The sequence below is a fragment of the Neolamprologus brichardi genome, chromosome 14, assembly GCF_056152115.1.
Source record: "Neolamprologus brichardi isolate AB-2024 chromosome 14, ASM5615211v1, whole genome shotgun sequence".
In the NCBI taxonomy this organism is placed as follows: Eukaryota; Metazoa; Chordata; class Actinopteri; order Cichliformes; family Cichlidae; genus Neolamprologus; species Neolamprologus brichardi.
In genome coordinates, this window is record NC_142117.1 from 41,396,124 (window position 1) to 41,417,245 (window position 21,122).

At 43.0% G+C, this 21,122-nt stretch overlaps 1 protein-coding gene and 1 pseudogene across 1 annotated transcript; both read right to left on the reverse strand.

The window, feature by feature from the left end:
* Positions 1 to 895: 895 nt before the first annotated feature.
* Positions 896 to 1,014, reverse strand: LOC148099761 (5S ribosomal RNA; annotated as a pseudogene).
* Positions 1,015 to 11,663: 10,649 nt separating this feature from the next.
* On the reverse strand, positions 11,664 to 18,499 carry LOC148099762 (coagulation factor X-like). Its single transcript, XM_087851710.1, has 6 exons — positions 18,439 to 18,499; positions 13,317 to 13,579; positions 13,125 to 13,239; positions 12,712 to 12,908; positions 12,509 to 12,634; positions 11,664 to 11,909 (listed from the first exon to the last, which is right to left on the reverse strand). The coding sequence occupies exons 1-6, from the start codon at positions 18,497 to 18,499 to the stop codon at positions 11,664 to 11,666; spliced, it is 1,008 nt and encodes a 335-aa protein (XP_087707836.1).
* Between the last annotated feature and the right edge of the window lie 2,623 nt (positions 18,500 to 21,122).

The window sequence follows — 21,122 nt, forward strand, 5'->3', positions numbered from 1 at the left end:
AACTCAATGTCAATCCAGTAATGGTGAGCTCTGAAGTGTGGGTACGGGCCCAGGACAAGAGTTTTAAGAACGAGCTTAAAGATTTTAATTGGTTGCACTTGCATAGAAGGCTACCAGTCAGGGTCACAATGTATGCCCACAATTTGGGGAAGCAAAAAGTCTGTCCAAGGAAAAACTGTATGGAAGATGAAACAATTGAACATGTATTATGGGGATGTGAATATGCAAAAAAGGTGTGGGATGGGGTGAAAGAGAGTTATAAGTGCTTGGAGAATGTGACATATGATGAAATCACTTCGTTTGGGGTTAAAGGAGTGGGAAAAGAACAAAACAAAATAATTTGTATGCTGATATAAATTGTAAAACTTAAACTATGGAAAGCAAGGCAGGGACATATAACTGGAGTGTATAAATGGAGAGAGATAGGAACAGTTAAGGCAATAGAGAAAGAATTTGAAAGTATATACTGGCATGAATTAGAAAAGTGGGGAAGTGATACAATTAAGGATAGGTGGAAAAACATCTTTTTAAAACCACCAAAAAAAAGGTGGTAAGTGATAAGGAGCGAGATAATAGAAACGCGATTGTTTTTTCGGTTTCTGGTCTTTCATTATGTAACCCTAACCCAAAGACTCAGTTTAGCATTTATCCAGCAGCACAGCCCCTGGATTTTTGAAGATGGCCTCAGGAACCAGCACAGGGCCTGGTGTGGTGTAGTTAGCCTCGGCCAGCAGCACTGGCCCTGGTGTGTTGTAGGTGGCCTCAGCCAGCAGAACAAGACATTGGTGAAAACAGCCAAAAGCAATGTCGTTAATGTGCCCTCATTAATGGGCAGCTGCTTTGGGTCTTTTAATACACCCCTTCTCTGGATCAAAAGCAGTTCAATGACATGAAAGGCTTACAGCACCAGGTATTCCCAGGCAGTCTCCCATCAAAATACTAACCAAGCACAGACCTGCTTAGCTTCCGAGATCAGACGAGGTCAGGCGTGCTCAGTGTGGTATGGCCGTAAGCTGCCGCCCACACCACAATGTGTCAATTTATGGAATCAAGTGATGAGGTGGCCAGTACCTGAAGTTACGAACACAATCCTATAACCCTACCTGCATGCTTGCCTAATACCCTAACCCAAAGACTCAGTTTAGCATTTATCCAGCAGCACAGGCCCTGTATTTTTGAAGATAGCCTCAGGAACCAGCACTGGCCCTGGTGTGTTGTAGGTGGCCTCAGCCGGCAGAACCAGACATTGGTGAAAACAGCCAAAAGCAATGTCGTTAATGTGCCCTCATTAATGGGCAGCTGCTTTGGGTCTTTTAATACACCCCTTCTTCATTATATAGAGGCAGGTGGTGGAATAAATCGAGCCAACTTCTTTGCCATCCCAAAGAAAACTGCTAGAAACATTTGGTTTCATTAGTCGTTTACATCCTCTAATTGTACTCAAATACTCAAAAGGGAATGTCTGGCCAGTTGACAGTGCAAATGTTCGTCTGAAGATTGCTGCTATTTCTTCTCTAAGTTGTGCTTCAGACCAGTCAGATGTAAAGGAGATCTTCCCAATAAGGCCATCTTGTGCTAGTTTTGCTCTTGAATCTCCTCTCGGTATGAGAAACGTTGATGCTGAAGACAAGCACACAACATCTTTTGTATAGTGTTTGCAGGTCGTGTTTTTTCTCACAAAATGTGAGCGCATAGTATGAGCTTGAGGAACTGATGGGAGAGGAACCTGAAATGAATTCAAACACAGATACAGATAGACACCTATGCATTACAATACATCCGTAGTGTTTCTGTTATCTGTTCATTAAAAAACAAAAACAACAACAAAAAACAAACAAACTGTAGACTCAGACCATCTTACTATTGTCTACCCATTACACAGAAAACTGAACCCTTTGTATCTTGTAGATTAGCATTCGGTGATTATTGGTCAAATTGGTGATTCAGTCCCCAGGTGCTCTAATCTACAGCTCCCAATGGGTTTATCTGAGTATGACTGTGTGTGAATGTTGGACAGAAAAAGTGCTTGTATTAATCTGTGCCTGTGAATGGGTAAATGAGATCTGTTGTATAAAGTGCTTTGAGCACTCAATTAGAGTAGAAAAGGCCTGCAGTTAGGGCAGTGTGTATTTGGACCATAACAAGTTTTATTTTGTTGCCCGTTTACTGAAACATTTTCCAATCATAATTATATCATGAACATGATGTGCAGACTCAGCTTTAATTTAGGGTATCCATATTGAAATGATGATGTCATTACCAATTAAGCAGATAAAAGGCCTGGAATTGATTTGAGACGTAGTGTTTGCATTTTGAAAATTTTACTGCGAACAGACAACATGCGGTCAAAGAGAACATAACAGAAAGAAAATTAAGAAATTCATATAGCCACTACTTACCATCAAAACAATGAAAAATATTGACATAAAATTTATTTTGCAACACCACAGAACAAATGATAGCGTATAATATGAAATGATAGATGTTTTCATATTGTCATATCGAACAGCCCTAATACAGAGGGTTCACTGCAAGGTGCAAGCCACTCATAAGCCTCAAGAATAGAAAGGCTAGAATGGACTTAACAAAAAAACAAAACAAAAAAAACATCTAGTAAAAGCCAGCAAAATTTTGGAAAAACATTCTTTGGACAGATAAAACCAAGATCGACCACTACCAGAATGATGGCAAGAAAAAAAGTATGGAGAAGGTATGGAACGGCTCATGATCCCAAGCATACCACATCATCTGTAAAACATGACAGAGGCAGTGTGATGGTTTGGGCATGCATGGCTGCCAGTGGCACTGATAGTGTTTACTGAATATGTGACACAGGACTGAAGCAGCCGAATGCGTTCAGAGACATACTTGTCTGTCTGCTTAAGTCCAGCTAAAAGTAGTCACATTGATTGGGCAGCATTTAATAATAAAGATGGACGATGACCCAAAACATACAGTCCAAGCACCCCATGACTTTATTAAAGTAAAGAAATAGAATATTCTTGAATGGCCAAGTCAGTCACTGGATTTTAACACAATAGAGCATACATTTCACTTGTTGAAGACTAAATTTAGGAAAGAAAGGCCCACAAACAAACAGCAACTGAAAGCCAATGCAGTAAAGGCCTGGCAGAGCCTTAGTAAGGAGGAATGCCAGCATCTGGTGGTGTCCATGACTTTAAGACTTCAGGCTGTCATTGCCAACAAAGGGTTTTGAATAATAGAAATAGAAATGATCGTTTTATTTTCAGTTATTTAATTTGTCTAATTACTTTAGAGCCACTGAAATGATAGGATTGTGTTTACAAATTACTTTTTCCCCTCACATTTTTATGCAATCATTTCGTCCAACCCATTGAATTAAAACTTAAAGTCTGCACTTCAACTGCATTGGAGTCATTTCACTTTTAATTCATTCTGGTAATGTACAGAAGCAACATTAGACAATGTGTCTGTATCCAAATATTTATGAACCTGACTGTATATCAAAACCAGTCAGCTAAATGATATGTGTAAGAAGGCCTACCGAGCGGTATGGAGACGGCAGGTCTACTTGGTCCAGGTGCATTGCTGGATTCCTAAGGAAACATTTACATCAAGAACGACTGTTACCTACCAAATAAATAAATACAGTTGTATGATGTTTGATCTCTGTCTGCTGCCTACCAAATGAAATAATTGAGGACTGGCTAAGTAATTTAGCTTTGCTAGTTTTGCTAACACTGCTATCAACCCGTCCAAAATGCTATATAATAAACTTACCAAGTGCTGCGGCGTTTGTGAGGTTGAGGGTGCACTACCGCTGAATCATTGGATGGCCGACAAAACGGCTCTTCCAATGTTTTCAGCTGGACATGCTGGTAGGGAATAGGTGAAGCAGCTCATGGCAGTCAAAAGTGACCATGAGAGGAGCGCACACACACAACCTGACCTCAACCGGCACACTTTAGCGCGGGAGGTTTTCTTGAAGCTTTTATTTTGGTATTTCCCTCTGACCCGTACAAAAAATTTGGATATTAGCTAAATATTTAGTTTCCCGTAACATTTAGATTTAACATTTAACATTTAGATTTATATATAATATTTACATTTAACATTTAGATTTATATATAATATTTACATTTAACATTTAACTATAATATTTACATTTAACATTTAGATTTAAATATAATATTTACATTTAACATTTAACATTTAAATATAATATTTACATTTAACATTTAACATTTAAATATAATATTTACATTTAACATTTAGCATTTAGATTTAACATTTAAAATTCAGTTTTAAATATAAAAAGTTGCAAATATTTTACTAAATGTTGTAAAAAATGACTCGAAAAAACATGTTTTTGTAAGATTTAGAGCTAAATGTGGAAAAATGTTGCCGTTAATTTCAGCATGTTTCAGTTTACAAACGGCGCCCCATACATAGGCTGTATCCCAATTCAGATCGTCTGCAGCCTTAAAGTACGCAGCCACAAGGGCTGCGTACTCAAAGACCACTAAGGCCGGAAGTGCGAGGCTTCTGAAATGGGACGGTCTAGCCTCCGTTGCGCTGCCCAGGTTGCCTAGCAACCATGATACTAACAGCTAACGTTTCGTACAGCATTGTTTGACAGAAATGAAGGAGAAAATCTTTTGTTCATTTGTTTGTTTGTTTCTACATGAGCTTTGATCATTCTCTGTAAGATTAAGGTCAGCTATTGAACAGCGTATATTTTAAAGTAAAGGCTTTAAAACCAAGTTAGTACAAACGTCACTAATGTCATATAACTTTCCCGACATGTGGCCAACAGTAATGTTTTAATATTCTTCGTTATTAAACATTTGCACATAAATAAGTGACATGATATTCAGTACTTACTCAAAGTTTGCTCTTCGGGCGCCCCTCATCTGCCGTTTTTTTCCGCCAAAATTATCCACACCCTCCGCTGTGCTATGCATTCTGGGATATGTTGGGCCACGAAGTCTACACCGCCACATCCTTAAAATTCAGGGAAATGAAGGACGCATTTGAGGGCCGGATTTCGAGCAGCCTTCGAAGTGGGACAGCCTTCGTCGCGTCGCCGTGACGTAATTGGCCTTAAAATGCGGCCTTTAAGGCTGCAGACCCTGAATTGGGATACAGCCATAGCCTAACATATGAAACAGGAAAAGACGGCCGTGTAATCCCTTTATTTCCCTTGAGAGAGAAATGGATCTGAAACCACAGAAACCAGAGTGTTTGCAGACACACAGATAATGAAGACATGCTGCTCGGAAATGTTAGATACAGATAAAAATGGAGTGTGTGTGTGTGTGTGTGTGTCTAACTGCCTCAGTAATTATGGACCTTATAGTCCTTACAAACACTGTTTCACTAACTTCAGTAAACATTTTACATACATATGTCACTGCTGTATAATTTACAGCAAACGCCGTGAACGCAGCGGTGCACGAGCCACTGCAGTGGAGCTCACGTACAGCTTTGTGGGCTCAAAATGTGGTTATAAATATTTTGTACTTGTACTTTTGTATGTGTAAAAAGAATTTGTGTGTGTGTAAAAAAGATTTGTATGTGGCTGTCGGAGGGGAGCTTTTTTGAACTGCGGGTTATTACTCTATAATATTACTTACTCTAATATTACTAATAATAATTATTAGTAATATTAATTACCTATTATCTAATAATATACCAATCTAATATTACTTACACCACACTTTACAGTTATTTATTTGTAAAAAATGTTTGGAATCATGTATGATTTTTGTTCCACTTCTCACATGTTTACCACTTTGTGTTGGTCTTTCACGTGGAATTCCAATAAAATTGATTCATGTTTGCGGCTGTAATGTGACAAAATGTGGAAAAGTTTAAGGGGGCCGAACACTTTTGCATGCCACTGTAAGGAGCTTGGAAAGAAAAGCATCTGGCATCAGGACATCCAGATGTTTTTCTTCTCTACAAAGGTGTATTAAAAAAAGAACAGCAAATTATAATATTACAGCGGATGTGTGACCTTAAAGGTTTCTGGCTGAAAAAAGGTCACTGATCAAACTGATTCTTGCTCACAAAAAACATTTTAATCAGATTCTCTGCAGGAAAATTTGAAAACATTTCCTCCTAACTTCTCAGTATTCACTTATCAGCATTCAGTCAAACGTTCATTTACGGGTGTAGTTAAAAAACTGCTAATAACTGACTTTCCACAGCAGATGTTTGGTCGGACACAGTAAGAGATGTAATCTGTTACTCTTCGTGTGAGAAAGAAGGTGTCTCTGAGATGTACTAATAGTGTGTTAGTTCCAAATAGTAAATTAGTGAATGTATTTCATGGCAGTTTGATTATTCTGGGACAAACAGTGCAGTCTTCCTCAAAGCATCACTGTGAATATAATCATATAATGTTAAAAATATAATAACAGTCTTTTTATTATTGGTCAATGGAATAAATAAATCCTCTTTATTATCAGAGTGAAAACAGACTTCCACAAACGAACGTCAACTGATGACTCCATAAATATTCAGCCCTTCAAAGGTGACTGACCTACTTCAACAGCCAAAATCACATATTTCTGGAAGGTCCACTCACTGGTTATTCAGCATGCCAGGCTACAGTTACACCATGCAGACAAAAGAGCACTCGGAGCAAGTTAAAGGAAAGTTTATTCAAAAGTAGAAGTCTGGGAATGGAGACAGAGGAGTTCACTTAAATCTGTCATTATGAAACGGAAGCAATCAAATCTGCCTAAATCTGACACTCAAAGGTAAACTGGATACCTGGCTGACCATCACGTTCACGACCAGGTGAGGACGGATCAAAGATCAGGAGTCGATTTCAGGCTTGGGCTCGCTTTCATCATATTAGTCCAATCCAATCCAACTTTATTTATAGAGTACGTTAAAACCAACATGGTTGAACAAAGTGCTTTCCATCACAAAAACTGAGATAAAAGTAAAAAACAACATAAACAGACAAAGAAAGTGAAATAACAATAAAATAAATACACAAATGAAAAAAAAAAGATTTAAAAATTAAATCCTTAAATATATTAAATATTAAAACTAGTGCTGTCAGCGTTAATCTCGTTAAAATGACGTTAACGCCACGCAGCAAATCTCCGTTAGTGAATTAACACAGATCGTGTGGTTGTTTGCTGACAACAGAAAAAAGTTGCATCTAAGAACACGTTTTTTTCTTACTGATGCTCATTAGTGAAACACAAAGACATTAGACTAGTGATGGTAAATTTGATTCTTTTTACTGAATCGAGTTTTAATGAGTCACTCACCAAAGTGAATCGGTTTTTTGAGTCATTTGATTCACTGAGTCAGTTGACCAGAGTGTGCAAAAAATGTACATTTTCACTCAAACTTAATTTGTTTCTCTTTTCATGTGAATCCTACTGCTCAGATGAATGATTCAAAAACAAACAAAAAACTATTTTATAGAGCAAAAAAAGAGCAAAAACATTTCTAAAATTCAGCAATTTCCTATCAAAATTGCTTAATAAACATTTATTTTGTTTATCTTTATTTTATTAGTATTTTCCTTAAATGTGTTAAATATATATTTTCTCATCTAAATGTCCACTGAAATGTGAGCCAGGGGGCGGTAATGCGCCTTAACATTGGTTGCAAACCAAGAAGAAGAAGAAGCTGTGAGCCAGGAGGGAGGGGGTGAGTGAGTGATTCGTTCGCTCTATGATTCAGCACAGGAAGGGAGGGGGTGAGTAGCTCAAATGTACTGTTAGCATGTTAGCAGAGCGATGCTACTGTGAACCGAGGAGCTATTTTCTTGATGTGAGCTTCTACTCAGGGTTTTTTCTTCCAGTTCAGAGCAGAAATGTTTTTGTTAAGATACTGGATGTTGTGTTTTTCTCCACAATTTTAATTATAAGCTAGATACATTGCTGCTAACAGCAACAGGGATGAGTCAGTGAGTCAGTTGGACTTGTGAATCATGAATCATGAGTCAGTAAAGTGATTCTCGAGTATTGAACGATTCGTTCATGATTCGTGCATCACTACATTAGACAAAAATGAAACTTTAGACCCTCTCTTCCCCCCCAACAGAAGTCAAAGGGATCTTCCAGGAATAGTGACACTATTTTCTGGAGAAGTGATTGGTCAGTACGTCGTGATTTCATACCTGCTGATCTCTAATCTGGAACCTAACCGGCACCAGCAGAGTAAAAGACACTTAACAGCTAAATTGAATCAAGCATAAAAACATTTTAGGCATCAAGACAAGTCATATTATCTGTGAATTTCCCTTTTTGTGATTGGTCAGATGCTGCCAACACCTCCCTTTCCTTGTGAAGGTGCATGAGAAACCCTGGATTAACTTTGCTAACCAGCGGTTATCCTGATCACGATTGTTAGTGTAAGTGAATCCAGATGATGGAAAGAAAACCTGGGCATGCTGAAATCACTTCGTAGTATATGCCCCAGGGTTCAAAGGCCATCCAGTCGCACCATAACAAGAACATGGGAACACTAATGTTGTTTCTCCTTTTACAGTCATAATCTGCATTCATGGATGTTAAAAATGATTTTATTAGAAATGTATTTTGAAACAGAAGAGGTATTTCAGTTAAGATAACACAGAACTACTTCAGTGACAGTGGACGAGATCTTTCCACTGCTGTGCAGTCCAGATGTGCAGCTCACAGACTGATGGCAACCTCTGAGAAAACACGAGTTACAGTAGTAGTGATAAACAGTGAGACAAAGATCCTCTGCTGAAGCAGAAAAGGTTTTATATATTTCCTATGTAACCTGCAGGGGTGATTCTCAAGTCTGTTGGAGCCCAGGCAAAAAGGGACAGGGACACCTGACAGCCCAGTGTGCCCAGCAGAGCTGACATGAGGGCTGTTTCAACTGAATCACACACTCTGCTTGCCAGAGGTGAGTGAGTGGAGTCATGTGGGGTCCCTTTAGGGAAGTCAGGTCCAGCGTACCGCCACTGCAGACTCTGCACATTATCGCTGCTGTAGTCTCAAATTTGTGCAAACAGTGCATTGTGGGTTGTGTTGCATCCGAATCTGCTGGCAGGCATCTTTTTCTCAATCCTGCCAAACTCCGCCCCTTTCATGTAAGCGTGCAGGGAAGACCCTGGGTTAGAGAACTGATAACAAACTCTGTGTGACAGTTTATCCTGATAACAAACGTTAGGGTAAGTGAATCCAGATGATGGAAAGATAGCCCGGGTCTGTTGATGAGTCTCCACTTAAACACTGACTTTGTTTGTGTTTCCTGGAGTCCCGTCAGTCCCGTAAACCAGCATCCCCAACCTTTTTTGTGCCACGGACCGGTTTATGACCGACAATATTCTCAAGGACCGGCCTTTAAGGTGTCGAGGATAAATACAACAAAATAAAACCAGTACCGCTGCCAAAAAAAGAAGAGTTATTCAAAACACATGGGAAAAGACCCAGGGAAACAGAGTTAACGATAAAAAAGATTTTAAAAAATAACGCTAAAAAGATTCATAGTTTTTCATTAAAACATTTTAATTAATTAAAATAAAATATTTTAAAAAACCCAAAATTTAAACTCTACCACCACCAAAAATAGAAAAATAAAAATAATAATAAATGATGATAACATGTATTTATTATGTTGCTCTTTGTTTGTTTTCTCTTCTGTTTTTTTTCTCCATACAGGTGATCCAGGTGTTTGTTTTTCTTTTTGTTCCTTCCCCCCTTTCTCATCATCTCTTCTGCCCTCTGTTTTTCTTTCTCTCCCTCTCTTTCTTTCCTTCTTTCCTTCTCCCTGTCCTATCCCCCAGTCATGTCTGTCCCGTCTTTAAAAAACAAAAATAAAATAAATTCATATTTATAATAAAGGTCAGTCAAATAGACCAATAAGGCCATGATGATCACTTGGTAAAGTAAATCCACTTTGGCATCTTTCTGCCTTCAGACAACAATTCTGACGGCTAAAGATCCAAACGAGACAGGCAAATAAATAAATAAATAAATAAATAAATAAAACACACGCAGTGTCGACGGATACAGTGTTTGGAAGCGGAGCCCCTTCTCTTTTAAAATCTTCCTGATCGAGTTGTTTGCTTTGTGTTTAGTTAAATGTCACCGGGATAGTCGAAATACACACGTCTCTCTTTCAGCAATATTTCTTTCTTGGTCCACGCAGAAGGAGCAACAAGTCCTTGGTCTTGTATTCCAGAAACTGAGTCACGATAGCCCCCGGTGGGGGCTGGAGCCCGGTGGGGGCTTGGGCCGAGTGAGCGGTGGTACCGCTGTATGCCCAGATTGGTGTCAGAGAGGCGCAGTTCCTTCTTTATAAAATTCTCCATGAATTCGAGCATGTTGTCCCGTTCTTCACCCTCCGGTATCCCGTGAACACGTATGTTATTCCTGCGAAAGCGGGCTTCCAGGTTGGACAGACGTGTCTGGAGGTCCTCTTGTAACTGGAGAGTATGGCCAAGCACGCCTTTAAGATCCACCTCGGTTACTCTCAGTTCGACCTCCTCCATCCTGCTTGTTACCTCTTTCCTGTCCGTGACCATTTCGTCGAGCCGTTGCCCCACTTCTTTCCTAAACTCTGACATTTCTGTTTTCACAAGTCCAGTCTTTTCCGCTATTTCTCTAAATTATCCTGGACGTCTTTCAGCTCAGCGAGAATGTTAGCTTCAATTGCCTCCATAGCTCTGTGTAGCTTTAGCTCGCTAGCACCGTCAACTTCAACTTCCTCCGCACTTTCCTGCCAAATTCCTCTTGTCTTTCTCTTGTTTTTGTCCGAGTGGTTTGAGAACTCTGTAAAGCCCGACAGACAGACTTGTTGGGAACCAGTTGGACTGACTGAGTGAACCAGCAGCTGCTGGATCAGACACCAGTGGAAATATTCACCGTGTGAAACCTTTGTCTGTTCTGTTCACGTCTGGCCTCAGGTTGAGCATAAACCTGTGAATGACTGGCAGGCGGCTCATGGCACGATGCTTGATGATGCAACATTGATCTGTTTGTTTCATTGCTGTGTTTCAAAAGCTCTTATTAAAGAACCAGAATCAACATGTTTGCACAACAACGATGACACCATCTGTTTACTGTAATAACAACATTCACATGTTACTGCTTAGACCTGCATTCACTCTAATGTCCAGCAGGGGGCGACTGCTCTGGTCTGATTAAACAGACGTCTGTAGGAAACGATCTGAAGGGTTTGTGGTCTCAGCTGCTGGGTTCACAGCTGATCAGTGAAAATGATCATCAGGACGATAAAAGCTTATTTGTACCGAGCGTGCAGCGTCGGTCAGCTCGCCTTCACTCTTCCTGCCAGGTCTCCAAATGTTTGAAACCTGAAAAACAACCTCAAACACCAATATGTGACATCACCGTGACCATCTCATATATACAGTCTGTGCGTGTGTGTACAGGTGTGTGAACCAAACATCATCCAGGAACATGAAGCTCACACACGTTGTTTATTCGGTGAATTTTAACCTTGACATTTATTCACAAACACAGCAACAGATTCACTGCACTGCTTTAAACCTCAGGGTTAGGCTTCCTCTGTGGTATTAAAGTACTCACTATGCACACTCGCTGCACTATTACTGCAGCAGGTCCACGTCAGTGTGGCAGCAGTGTTTGAAGGTGGTTGCAGCTCACTCGGTATCCCATAATCCCCTCTCGTGCACGCTCGGCTCTCGGGCTTCACGGGCTCCCGGTGCCGTTCAGGTCCCGTCTCTCCATTGTGTCTCGGATCCATTTGAGGAAGTTGCCCACTCGGGTGTAGACGCCGTACTTGCCACGGGCGGCACATTGCTCCCCCCAGCTGACGACCCCGGTCAGGAACCAGGTCCCCCTGTAGTTCACCACGAACGGCCCCCCGCTGTCCCCTCTGCAGGCGTCCTTACTGGCCTCCAGGTAACCTGCGCAGTACATGTTGTCTGTGATCACCTGCAGGAAACACAGGAGGGGCATCAGGGCGCCGTGGGAACGGCTGCGTCTATCGCTGACCCTGCTCTGGTTTGATTTGGTCGTAGATGCTCGAGTGAACGGCACACCTGAGACACACCTGTACACAAACGATGCTGACAGCAGAGCTGCTGTGCATCACGTTCAGGTGTCCAGAGTCTGCTGAGTGCAGGATTCAGACACCTGTTCATCGAACAGTCCTTCCTGTGAGGACACGTGGACAGGTGTGCTCTTTATCGTACTCTACGACCTGTCGTTCAGCAGTGCTGCTCGCCCTCCTTTCATTCATGACTTCACTACACTCAGTAATCAGATTACAGTTACTTTTAGAAAAGGTCATTACTTGTATTAAGTATGTGCAGCAGTCCCCTGCTAACATGCTAACCTGTGGACCTCCATCCAAAAACTGTCCAGCCCGTCGGTGTTCACCACGAACGTGGCGGTCCATCGACAGCGGGCGTACCAGGTAACCCTCTAAGTAGCCCCTCCCCCAGCAGCTTTCCTAACCGTCACCTGTTGCTGCTCTTTCTCAAACACTGAGTATAGATCTGCAGGTTAGGCTCAGGCGCTCAGCTGATCACCTGCTCTGTGGTGCTGATGCAGTCTTTGTAGCCGACCACCGGGAGCGTCACCTTCCTCAGGAACGTCGAGGAGCGGCCCAGGTACTCGGTGGCCCCCCAGCCCGTCACCACGCCGTGGTTGTCCTCCTGGGCACACGGACACAGTCGGCGTCAGACAGACTGGCCGAGTCAGCTGCAGCGCTCATCGTTTCCGATGAAATTACCTTCAGCAGGTGTTTGGAGAGGTGGGTGTCGGGGAGGCAGGCGGGGACCGCGGTGGGGCCCCTCTGAACAGGCCGGGCGAGATAGAGCAGAGCGAGGTCGCTGTCGAAGGTGAAGGCGTGGAAGTGAGGATGAACGATGACCTTCTGGATCTTTATCTGCTGCTCGCCCGGATCGGGGCGCTGCTTGTCGTAGTCGCCTGCAGACAGACACACAAACCCGGCTCACACACCTGCGCTCAGACTGAAGGGACGGCGGCGATGATCCGATGAATCCCTGCTGCAGCCAGCAGAGGGCACACCTGTGTGTGGTTTTACAGATGTGCAGAAGCCCACACAGATGTGTGAACAGTGTGTGATTACAAAGTGACATGCGTGTTTACACGAGCTGCTCCACCGTAAACCGCCGGCCTCACCTATCGTAATGTGGTCCGCAGACTCCTCAAAGCAGTGAGCGGCAGAAACGACCCATCGGTCAGACACCAGAGTCCCCCCGCAGAAGCCGAAGCCGTCAGACCTGCGGATCAGAACCTGAACAGAAACGCTCGGCGTCAGCGCGTTCACACAGAACAAGGTTCTGCTTCGTTATCCCACTGATGCCTCCAAACCTGCCAGGGGCTCCCTCCTCGCCTCTCCAGGGATCCGCCCACGACACGAGGCTGCATCTCGCCACCTCCTGCCCCTCCGCCGTCCGTCAGGTTCCCTCCTCTCCCTGTCGCGTTCGCTGTCCACGCCTCTGTTGAATTAAGTTCAGGTAGCCAGCCGTCTGTTGCGTTGTAATCCCACGTGGCATCGTCTGTCTCCAAGGAGCTCAGCAGAGAGCGACCGCGATCCAAAGCCTCCATCTGCTGACGGCCGCAGGGGAACGCCACTGAGCAGGAACGGGAAGAAAGATCAGGAAATCAGCTCAGATTAGCCGTGAGACCGACGAAGAAACGATGTGAAGAGGCAGACATGAATATATGAATAATGATTAACACCAGTGCATCATGGGAATCCCCAGCAGCCTACGTCTATTGCAGCATAACTAAGGGAGGATTCAGGGTCACCTGGTCCAGCCCTAACTATATGCTTTAGCAAAAAGGAAAGTTTGAAGCCTAATCTTGAAAGTAGAGATAGTGTCTGTCTCCTGAATCCAAACTGGAAGCTGGTTCCACAGAAGAGGGACCTGAAAACTGAAGGCTCTGCCTCCCATTCTACTTTTAAATACTCTAGGAACAACAAGTAGGCCTGCAGAGCGGGAGCGAAGTGCTCTAATAGGGTGATATGGTACTACAAGGTCATTAAGATAAGATGGGGCCTGATTATTTAAGACCTTGTATGTGAGGAGCAGGATTTTGAATTCTGGATTTAACAGGAAGCCAAAACAGGAGAAATCTGCTCTCTCTTTCTAGTCCCTGTCAGGACTCTTGCTGCAGCATTTTGGATTAACTGAAGGCTTTTCAGGGAGTTTTTTGGACATCCTGATAATAATGAATTACAGTCGTCCAGCCTGGAAGTAATGAATCTGCACTTACTGCAGAGCAGGCGACATTGAAGGAAATTTAAAACTGCTGGCTAAGGGTAAATGTAAATTCAGTAAAATCATAATTCACGTCGGCAGTAATGACACCCGGTTACGCCAATCGGAGGTCACTAAAATCAATATTGAATCGGTGTGTAACTTTGCCAAAACAATGTCGGACTCTGTAGTTTTCTTTGGTCCCCTCCCCAATCAGACCAGGAGTGACATGTTTAGCCGCATGTTCTCCTTAAATTGCTGGCTGTCTGAGTGGTGTCCCAGAAACGATGTGGGCTTCATAGATAATTGGCAAACCTTCTGGAGGAAACCTGGTCTTGTTAGGAGAGATGGCATCCATCCCACTTTGGATGGAGCAGCTCTCATTTCTAGAAATATGGACAAATTTATTAAACCCCTCAAAATATGACTATCCAGAGTTGGGACCAGGAAGCAGAGTTGCAGTCTTACACGCCTCTCTGCAGCTTCTCTCCTCCTGCTACCCCCCCAAAAACCCATCTCCATAGAGACTGTGTCTGCTTCCAAAAAGACAAAAAACAAACTAAAAACCAGCAACAAACAACTTAAACATTTACAAAGAAAGAACAATACAGTATCCACATCTGAACCAAAGAGTAAAACAGTGAAATGTGGATTATTAAATATTAGGTCTCTCTCCTCCAAGTCTCTGTTAGTTCATGACTTAATAATTGATCAACAAATTGATTTACTCTGCCTTACAGAAACCTGGTTGCAGCAGGATGATTATGTTAGTTTAAATGAATCAACACCCCCGAGTCATTCTAACTACCAGAAATCTCGAAGCACAGGCCGAGGGGGAGGTGTGGCAGCAATTTTTCACACCAGTCTATTAATTAATGAAAGACCAAGACAGACTTTTAATTCATTTGAAAGCCTGATGCTTAACATTGTCCACCCCAGCTGTGAAACTCAGAAACCAGTCTTACTTGTTATCATCTATCGTCCACCTGGGCCTTACACAGAGTTTCTGTCTGATTTCTCAGACTTTATATCTGATTTAGTTCTGAGCTCAGATAAAATAATTATTGTGGGTGATTTTAACATCCATGTAGATGCTAAAAATGACAGCCTCAACATGGCATTTAATCTGTTGTTAGACTCAATTGGTTTCTCTCAAAATGTAAAAGAACCCACCCACCACTTTAATCACACTCTAGATCTTGTTTTAACATATGGCATAGAAACTGAACATTTAACAGTGTTTCCTGAAAACCCTCTCCTGTCTGATCATTTCTTGATAACATTTACATTTACAATAATTGATTACACAGCAGTGGAGAGTGGACTTTATCAAAGTAGATGTCTTTCTGAAAGCGCTGTAACTAAGTTTAAGAATATAATCCAGCCACTGTTATCATCTTCAATGCCCTGTACCAACACAGAGCAGAGCGGCTATCTGAACGCTACCCCAACAGAGGTCGATTATCTTGTTAATAATTTCACCTCCTCACTACGTACGACTCTGGATACTGTAGCTCCAGTGAAAACTAAGGTCTCTAATCAGAAGTACCTGACCCCGTGGTATAATTCTCAAACACGTAGCCTAAAGCAGATGACTCGTAATCTGGAGAGGAAATGGCGTGTCACAAATTTAGAGGATCATCATTTAGCCTGGAGAAATAGTTTGTTGCTTTATAAGAAAGCCCTCCACAAAGCCAGAACAGCTTACTACTCATCACTGATTGAAGAAAATAAGAACAACCCCAGGTTTCTCTTCAGCACTGTAGCCAGGCTGACAAAAAGTCAGAGCTCTTTTGAGCCAACCATCCCTTTAACATTAACTAGTGATGACTTCATGAACTTCTTCACAAATAAAATTTTTATCATTAGAGAAAAAATTACCAATAATCATCCCACAGATGTAATATTATCAACAGCTACTCTTAGTTCCATTGATGTTAAGTTAGACTCTTTTTCTCCAATCGATCTTTCTGAGTTAACTTCAATAATTACTTCCTCCAAACCATCAACGTGTCTTTTAGACCCCATTCCTACGAAACTGCTCAAAGAAGTCCTGCCATTGATTAATTCTTCGATCTTATATATGATCAACCTATCTCTAATAATCAGCTATGTACCACAGGCCTTCAAGGTGGCTGCAGTTAAACCTTTACTCAAAAAGCCATCTCTAGACCCAGCAGTCTTAGCTAATTATAGGCCAATCTCCAACCTTCCTTTCATATCAAACATCTTTGAAAGAGTAGTTGTCAAACAGCTAACAGATCATCTGCAGAGGAATGGTTTATTTGAAGAGTTTCAGTCAGGTTTCAGAGTTCATCACAGCACAGAAACAGCTTTAGTGAAGGTTACAAATGATCTTCTTATGGCCTCTTACAGTGGACTCATCTCTGTGCTTGTCCTTCTTGACCTTAGTGCAGCATTCGATACTGTTGACCATAATATCCTATTAGAGCGATTAGAACATGCTGTTGGTATTACAGGTACTGCACTGCAGTGGTTTGTATCATATCTATCTAATAGACTCCAATTTGTGCATGTAAATGGAGAGTCCTCTTCACACACTGAGGTTAATTATGGAGTTCCACAGGGTTCAGTGCTAGGACCAATTCTGTTTACATTATACATGCTTCCCTTAGGCAGCATCATTAGAAGACATAGCATACATTTACACTGCTATGCAGATGACACCCAGCTCTATCTGTCCATGAAGCCAGATAACACACACCAATTAGTTAAACTGCAGGAATGTCTTAAAGACATAAAGACCTGGATGGCCACTAACTTTCTGCTTCTTAACTCAGATAAAACTGAGGTCATTGTACTCGGCCCTGAAAAGCTTAGAAATATGGTATCTAAGCAGATTCTTACTCTGGATGGCATTACCTTGGCCTCCAGTAACACTGTGAGGAACCTTGGAGTCATTTTTGACCAGGACATGTCCTTCAACGCACATATTAAACAAATATGTAAGACTGCGTTCTTCCATTTGTGCAACATCTCTAAAATTAGAAATATCCTGTCTCAGAGTGACGCTGAAAAACTAGTTCATGCATTTATTACTTCCAGGCTGGACGACTGTAATTCATTATTATCAGGAAGTCCTAAAAACTCCCTGAAAAGCCTTCAGCTAATCCAAAATGCTGCAGCAAGAGTCCTGACAGGGACTAGAAAGAGAGAGCATATTTCTCCTGTTTTGGCTTCCCTTCATTGGCTTCCTGTTAAATCCAGAATTGAATTCAAAATCCTGCTCCTCACATACAAGGTCTTAAATAATCAGGCCCCATCTTATCTTAATGACCTTCTAGTACCATATCACCCTATTAGAGCACTTCGCTCCCGCTCTGCAGGCCTACTTGTTGTTCCTAGAGTATTTAAAAGTAGAATGGGAGGAAGAGCCTTCAGTTTTCAGGCCCCTCTTCTGTGGAACCAGCTTCCAGTTTGGATTCAGGAGACAGACACTATCTCTACTTTCAAGATTAGGCTTCAAACTTTCCTTTTTGCTAAAGCATATAGTTAGGGCTGGACCAGGTGACCCTGAATCCTCCCTTAGTTATGCTGCAATAGATGTAGGCTGCCGGGGATTCCCATGATGCATTGAGTTTTTCCTTTCCAGTCACCTTTCTCACTCACTATGTATTAACAGACCTCTCTGCATTGTATCATATCTGTTATTAACCTCTGTCTCTCTTCCACAGCATGTCTTTTATCCTGTCTTCCTTCTCTCACCCCAACCAATCACAGCAGATGGCCGCCCCTCCCTGAGCCTGGTTCTGCCGGAGGTTTCTTCCTGTTAAAAGGGAGTTTTTCCTTCCCACTGTCGCCAAAGTGCTGCTCATAGGGGGTCATATGATTGTTGGGTTTTTCTCCGTATCTATGAAGCGCCTTGAGGCGGCTTTTGTTGTGATTCGGCGCTATATAAATAAAATTGAATTGAATTGAATTGAATGATGTCATTAAAAGGCTCCAACAGCACAAACACGGCCCACGGGTCCAGCTCAGGTGAAGCTAGTAGCTACAGCCACCTGTGTCACCATCCACATGTCAGTCGCAGAGGCCACGCCCCTAATAATGCAAACAGTTATGACTGACATGTTTATTTTACCACCGTGGGGGGGGGGGCTGGCTGATCAGGCCGGTCGTGCTGTGGTGGGCAGGCACCGCCGTGGCGTCCTGCAGATCAGCTGTGCAGGTAAAAAGTGCTGAGAGACGGTTCAGGGCTGCTCACACACTTTCCTCTCGCTCTTGTTTCTCTGCAGACTCCAGGAGGAAGCCAAGCTCTCTGTCCAGCATCCGGACCAATCACAGCCTAGCTTAATGAGCAAGCCAGTCTCATTGGCCGATAAAGATACTGCAGGAGCGAACAGTGTTGATGTGTCTGTATTTTCCAATAAAACGTAAAACCAGAAGCTTCTGTCGTGTGTCTGTGACTCACATTCAGGGATGGCGGCGCTGATGTCATGTGTTTCTGTGTTTCTGTTACACGTGTTCGCACCCTTTGTCTCGATGCGTGTTCCTGTGACGCCCCCTGCAGGACACGCTGACTCTTCAGCCTGTCGGGTCTCACGTTACGTTGAAATGAGTCTCAGATTAAAATCACGTGTCTGGATCATTGGAACACGTCAGCTCTGATTCGTTGTCGGTCAGCTGTAGTTTGGCTCATTCTTCCTCCTTTCTGCTCAGACTCAAAGCTGATTGGTGTTTTTGTCCTGTCTGTCACAGTGGTGGATTGTGGGAGTCCAAAGATGGTCGACATGGCTGACGTGGTGTTTGGTAACCATGACAACAGCACACTGTTCGGTGCGACCGTTCAGTACGTGTGCAGGGAGGGCGGCGTGCAGCTTAACAGTAAGAGGTCTTCCTGTTTGTTTCCTTCAGTGGTTACTGCGCAGTGACAGCTCGTCTGATTATTGATTATTGGCTGAGCCTTGTTGTTCGTCGAGCTCTGTGTCTGGTTGTAGTCAGCAAACGTTTTTATTCATTTTTATTATTTTGTTCTCATCTTTGGGCAATTTGCTCCTCATCTGTTTTTAAACATGATGATAAAAACTGGACCTGCTGTTGATAACCAGAGGCCTCCTCACACTCCGCTTCCTGTTTGTAGCTTCATACAGGTGTGGTCCTAGTGGAGACTGGGTTGATTCAGAAGGAAGGGGCACAGTACTCACCTGTCTGCCAGGTACCTGCCCGTCTGTCTGTTCACCTGTCTGTCTGCTCACCTGTCTGTCTGTTAACCTGTCTGTCTGAAAACCTGTCTGTCTAAAAACCTGTTTGTCTGTGCACCTAACTGTCTGTTCACCTGTCTGTCTGTTCACCCGTCTGTCTGAAAACCTGTCTGTCTGTTAACCTGTCTGCCTGTTCACCTGTCTGTCTGTTCACCTGATTGTCTGTTCACCTGTCTGCCTGTTAACCTGTCTGCCTGTTAACCTGTCTGCCTGTTCACCTGTCTGTCTGTTCACCTGTCTGCCTGTTAACCTGTCTGTCTGTTCACCTGTCTGTCTTTTAACCTGTCTTTCTTTTAACCTGTCTGTCTTTTCACCTGTCTGCCTGTTCACCTGTCTGCCTGTTAACCTGTCTACCTGTTAACCTCTCTGTCTGTTCACCTGTCTGTCTGTTCACCTGTCTGCCTGATAACCTGTCTGTCTGATAACTTGTCTGTCTGTTCACCTGTCTGTCTGATAACCTGTCTGCCTGTTCACCTGTCTGTCTGTTCACCTGTCTGTCTGATAACCTGTCTACCTGTTCACCTGTCTGTCTGTTCACCTGTCTATCTGTTCACCTGTCTGTCCGTTCCTGATAACCTGTCTGTCTGTTCACCTGTCTGTCTGTTCACCTGTCTGTCTGTTAACCTGTCTGCCTGTTCACCTGTCTGTCTGTTCACCTCTCTGTCTGTTCACCTGTCTGTCTGTTCACCTGTCTGTCTGTTAACCTGTCTGCCTGTTAACCTCTGTCTGTTCATCTGTCTGTCTGTTCACCTGTCTGTCTGTTCACCTGTCTGCCTGATAACCTGTCTATCTGATAACTTGTCTGCCTGATAACCTGTCTGTCTGATAACTTGTCTGTCTGTTCACCTGTCTGTCTGATAACCTGTCTGCCTGTTCACCTGTCTGTCTGTTCACCTGTCTGTCCGTTCCTGATAACCTGTCTGTCTGTTCACCTGTCTGTCTGTTCACCTGTCTGCCTGTTAACCTGTCTGCCTGTTAAGCTCTCTGTCTGTTCACCTGTCTGTCTGTTCACCTGTCTGTCTGAAAACCTGTCTGTCTGTTCACCTGTCTGTCTGTTCACCTGTCTGTCCGTTCCTGATAACCTGTCTGTCTGTTCACCTGTCTGTCTGTTCACCTGTCTTTCTGTTAACCTGTCTGCCTGTTCACCTGTCTGTCTGTTCACCTGATTGTCTGTTCACCTGTCTGCCTGTTAACCTGTCTGCCTGTTCACCTGTCTGTCTGTTCACCTGTCTGCCTGTTAACCTGTCTGTCTGTTCACCTGTCTGTCTGTTAACCTGTCTTTCTTTTAACCTGTCTGTCTTTTCACCTTTCTGCCTGTTCACCTGTCTGCCTGTTCACCTGTCTGCCTGTTAACCTGTCTACCTGTTAACCTCTCTGTCTGTTCACCTGTCTGTCTGTTCACCTGTCTGCCTGATAACCTGTCTGTCTGATAACTTGTCTGTCTGTTCACCTGTCTGTCTGATAACCTGTCTGCCTGTTCACCTGTCTGTCTGTTCACCTGTCTGTCTGATAACCTGTCTACCTGTTCACCTGTCTGTCTGTTCACCTGTCTATCTGTTCACCTGTCTGTCCGTTCCTGATAACCTGTCTGTCTGTTCACCTGTCTGTCTGTTCACCTGTCTGTCTGTTAACCTGTCTGCCTGTTCACCTGTCTGTCTGTTCACCTGTCTGTCTGTTCACCTCTCTGTCTG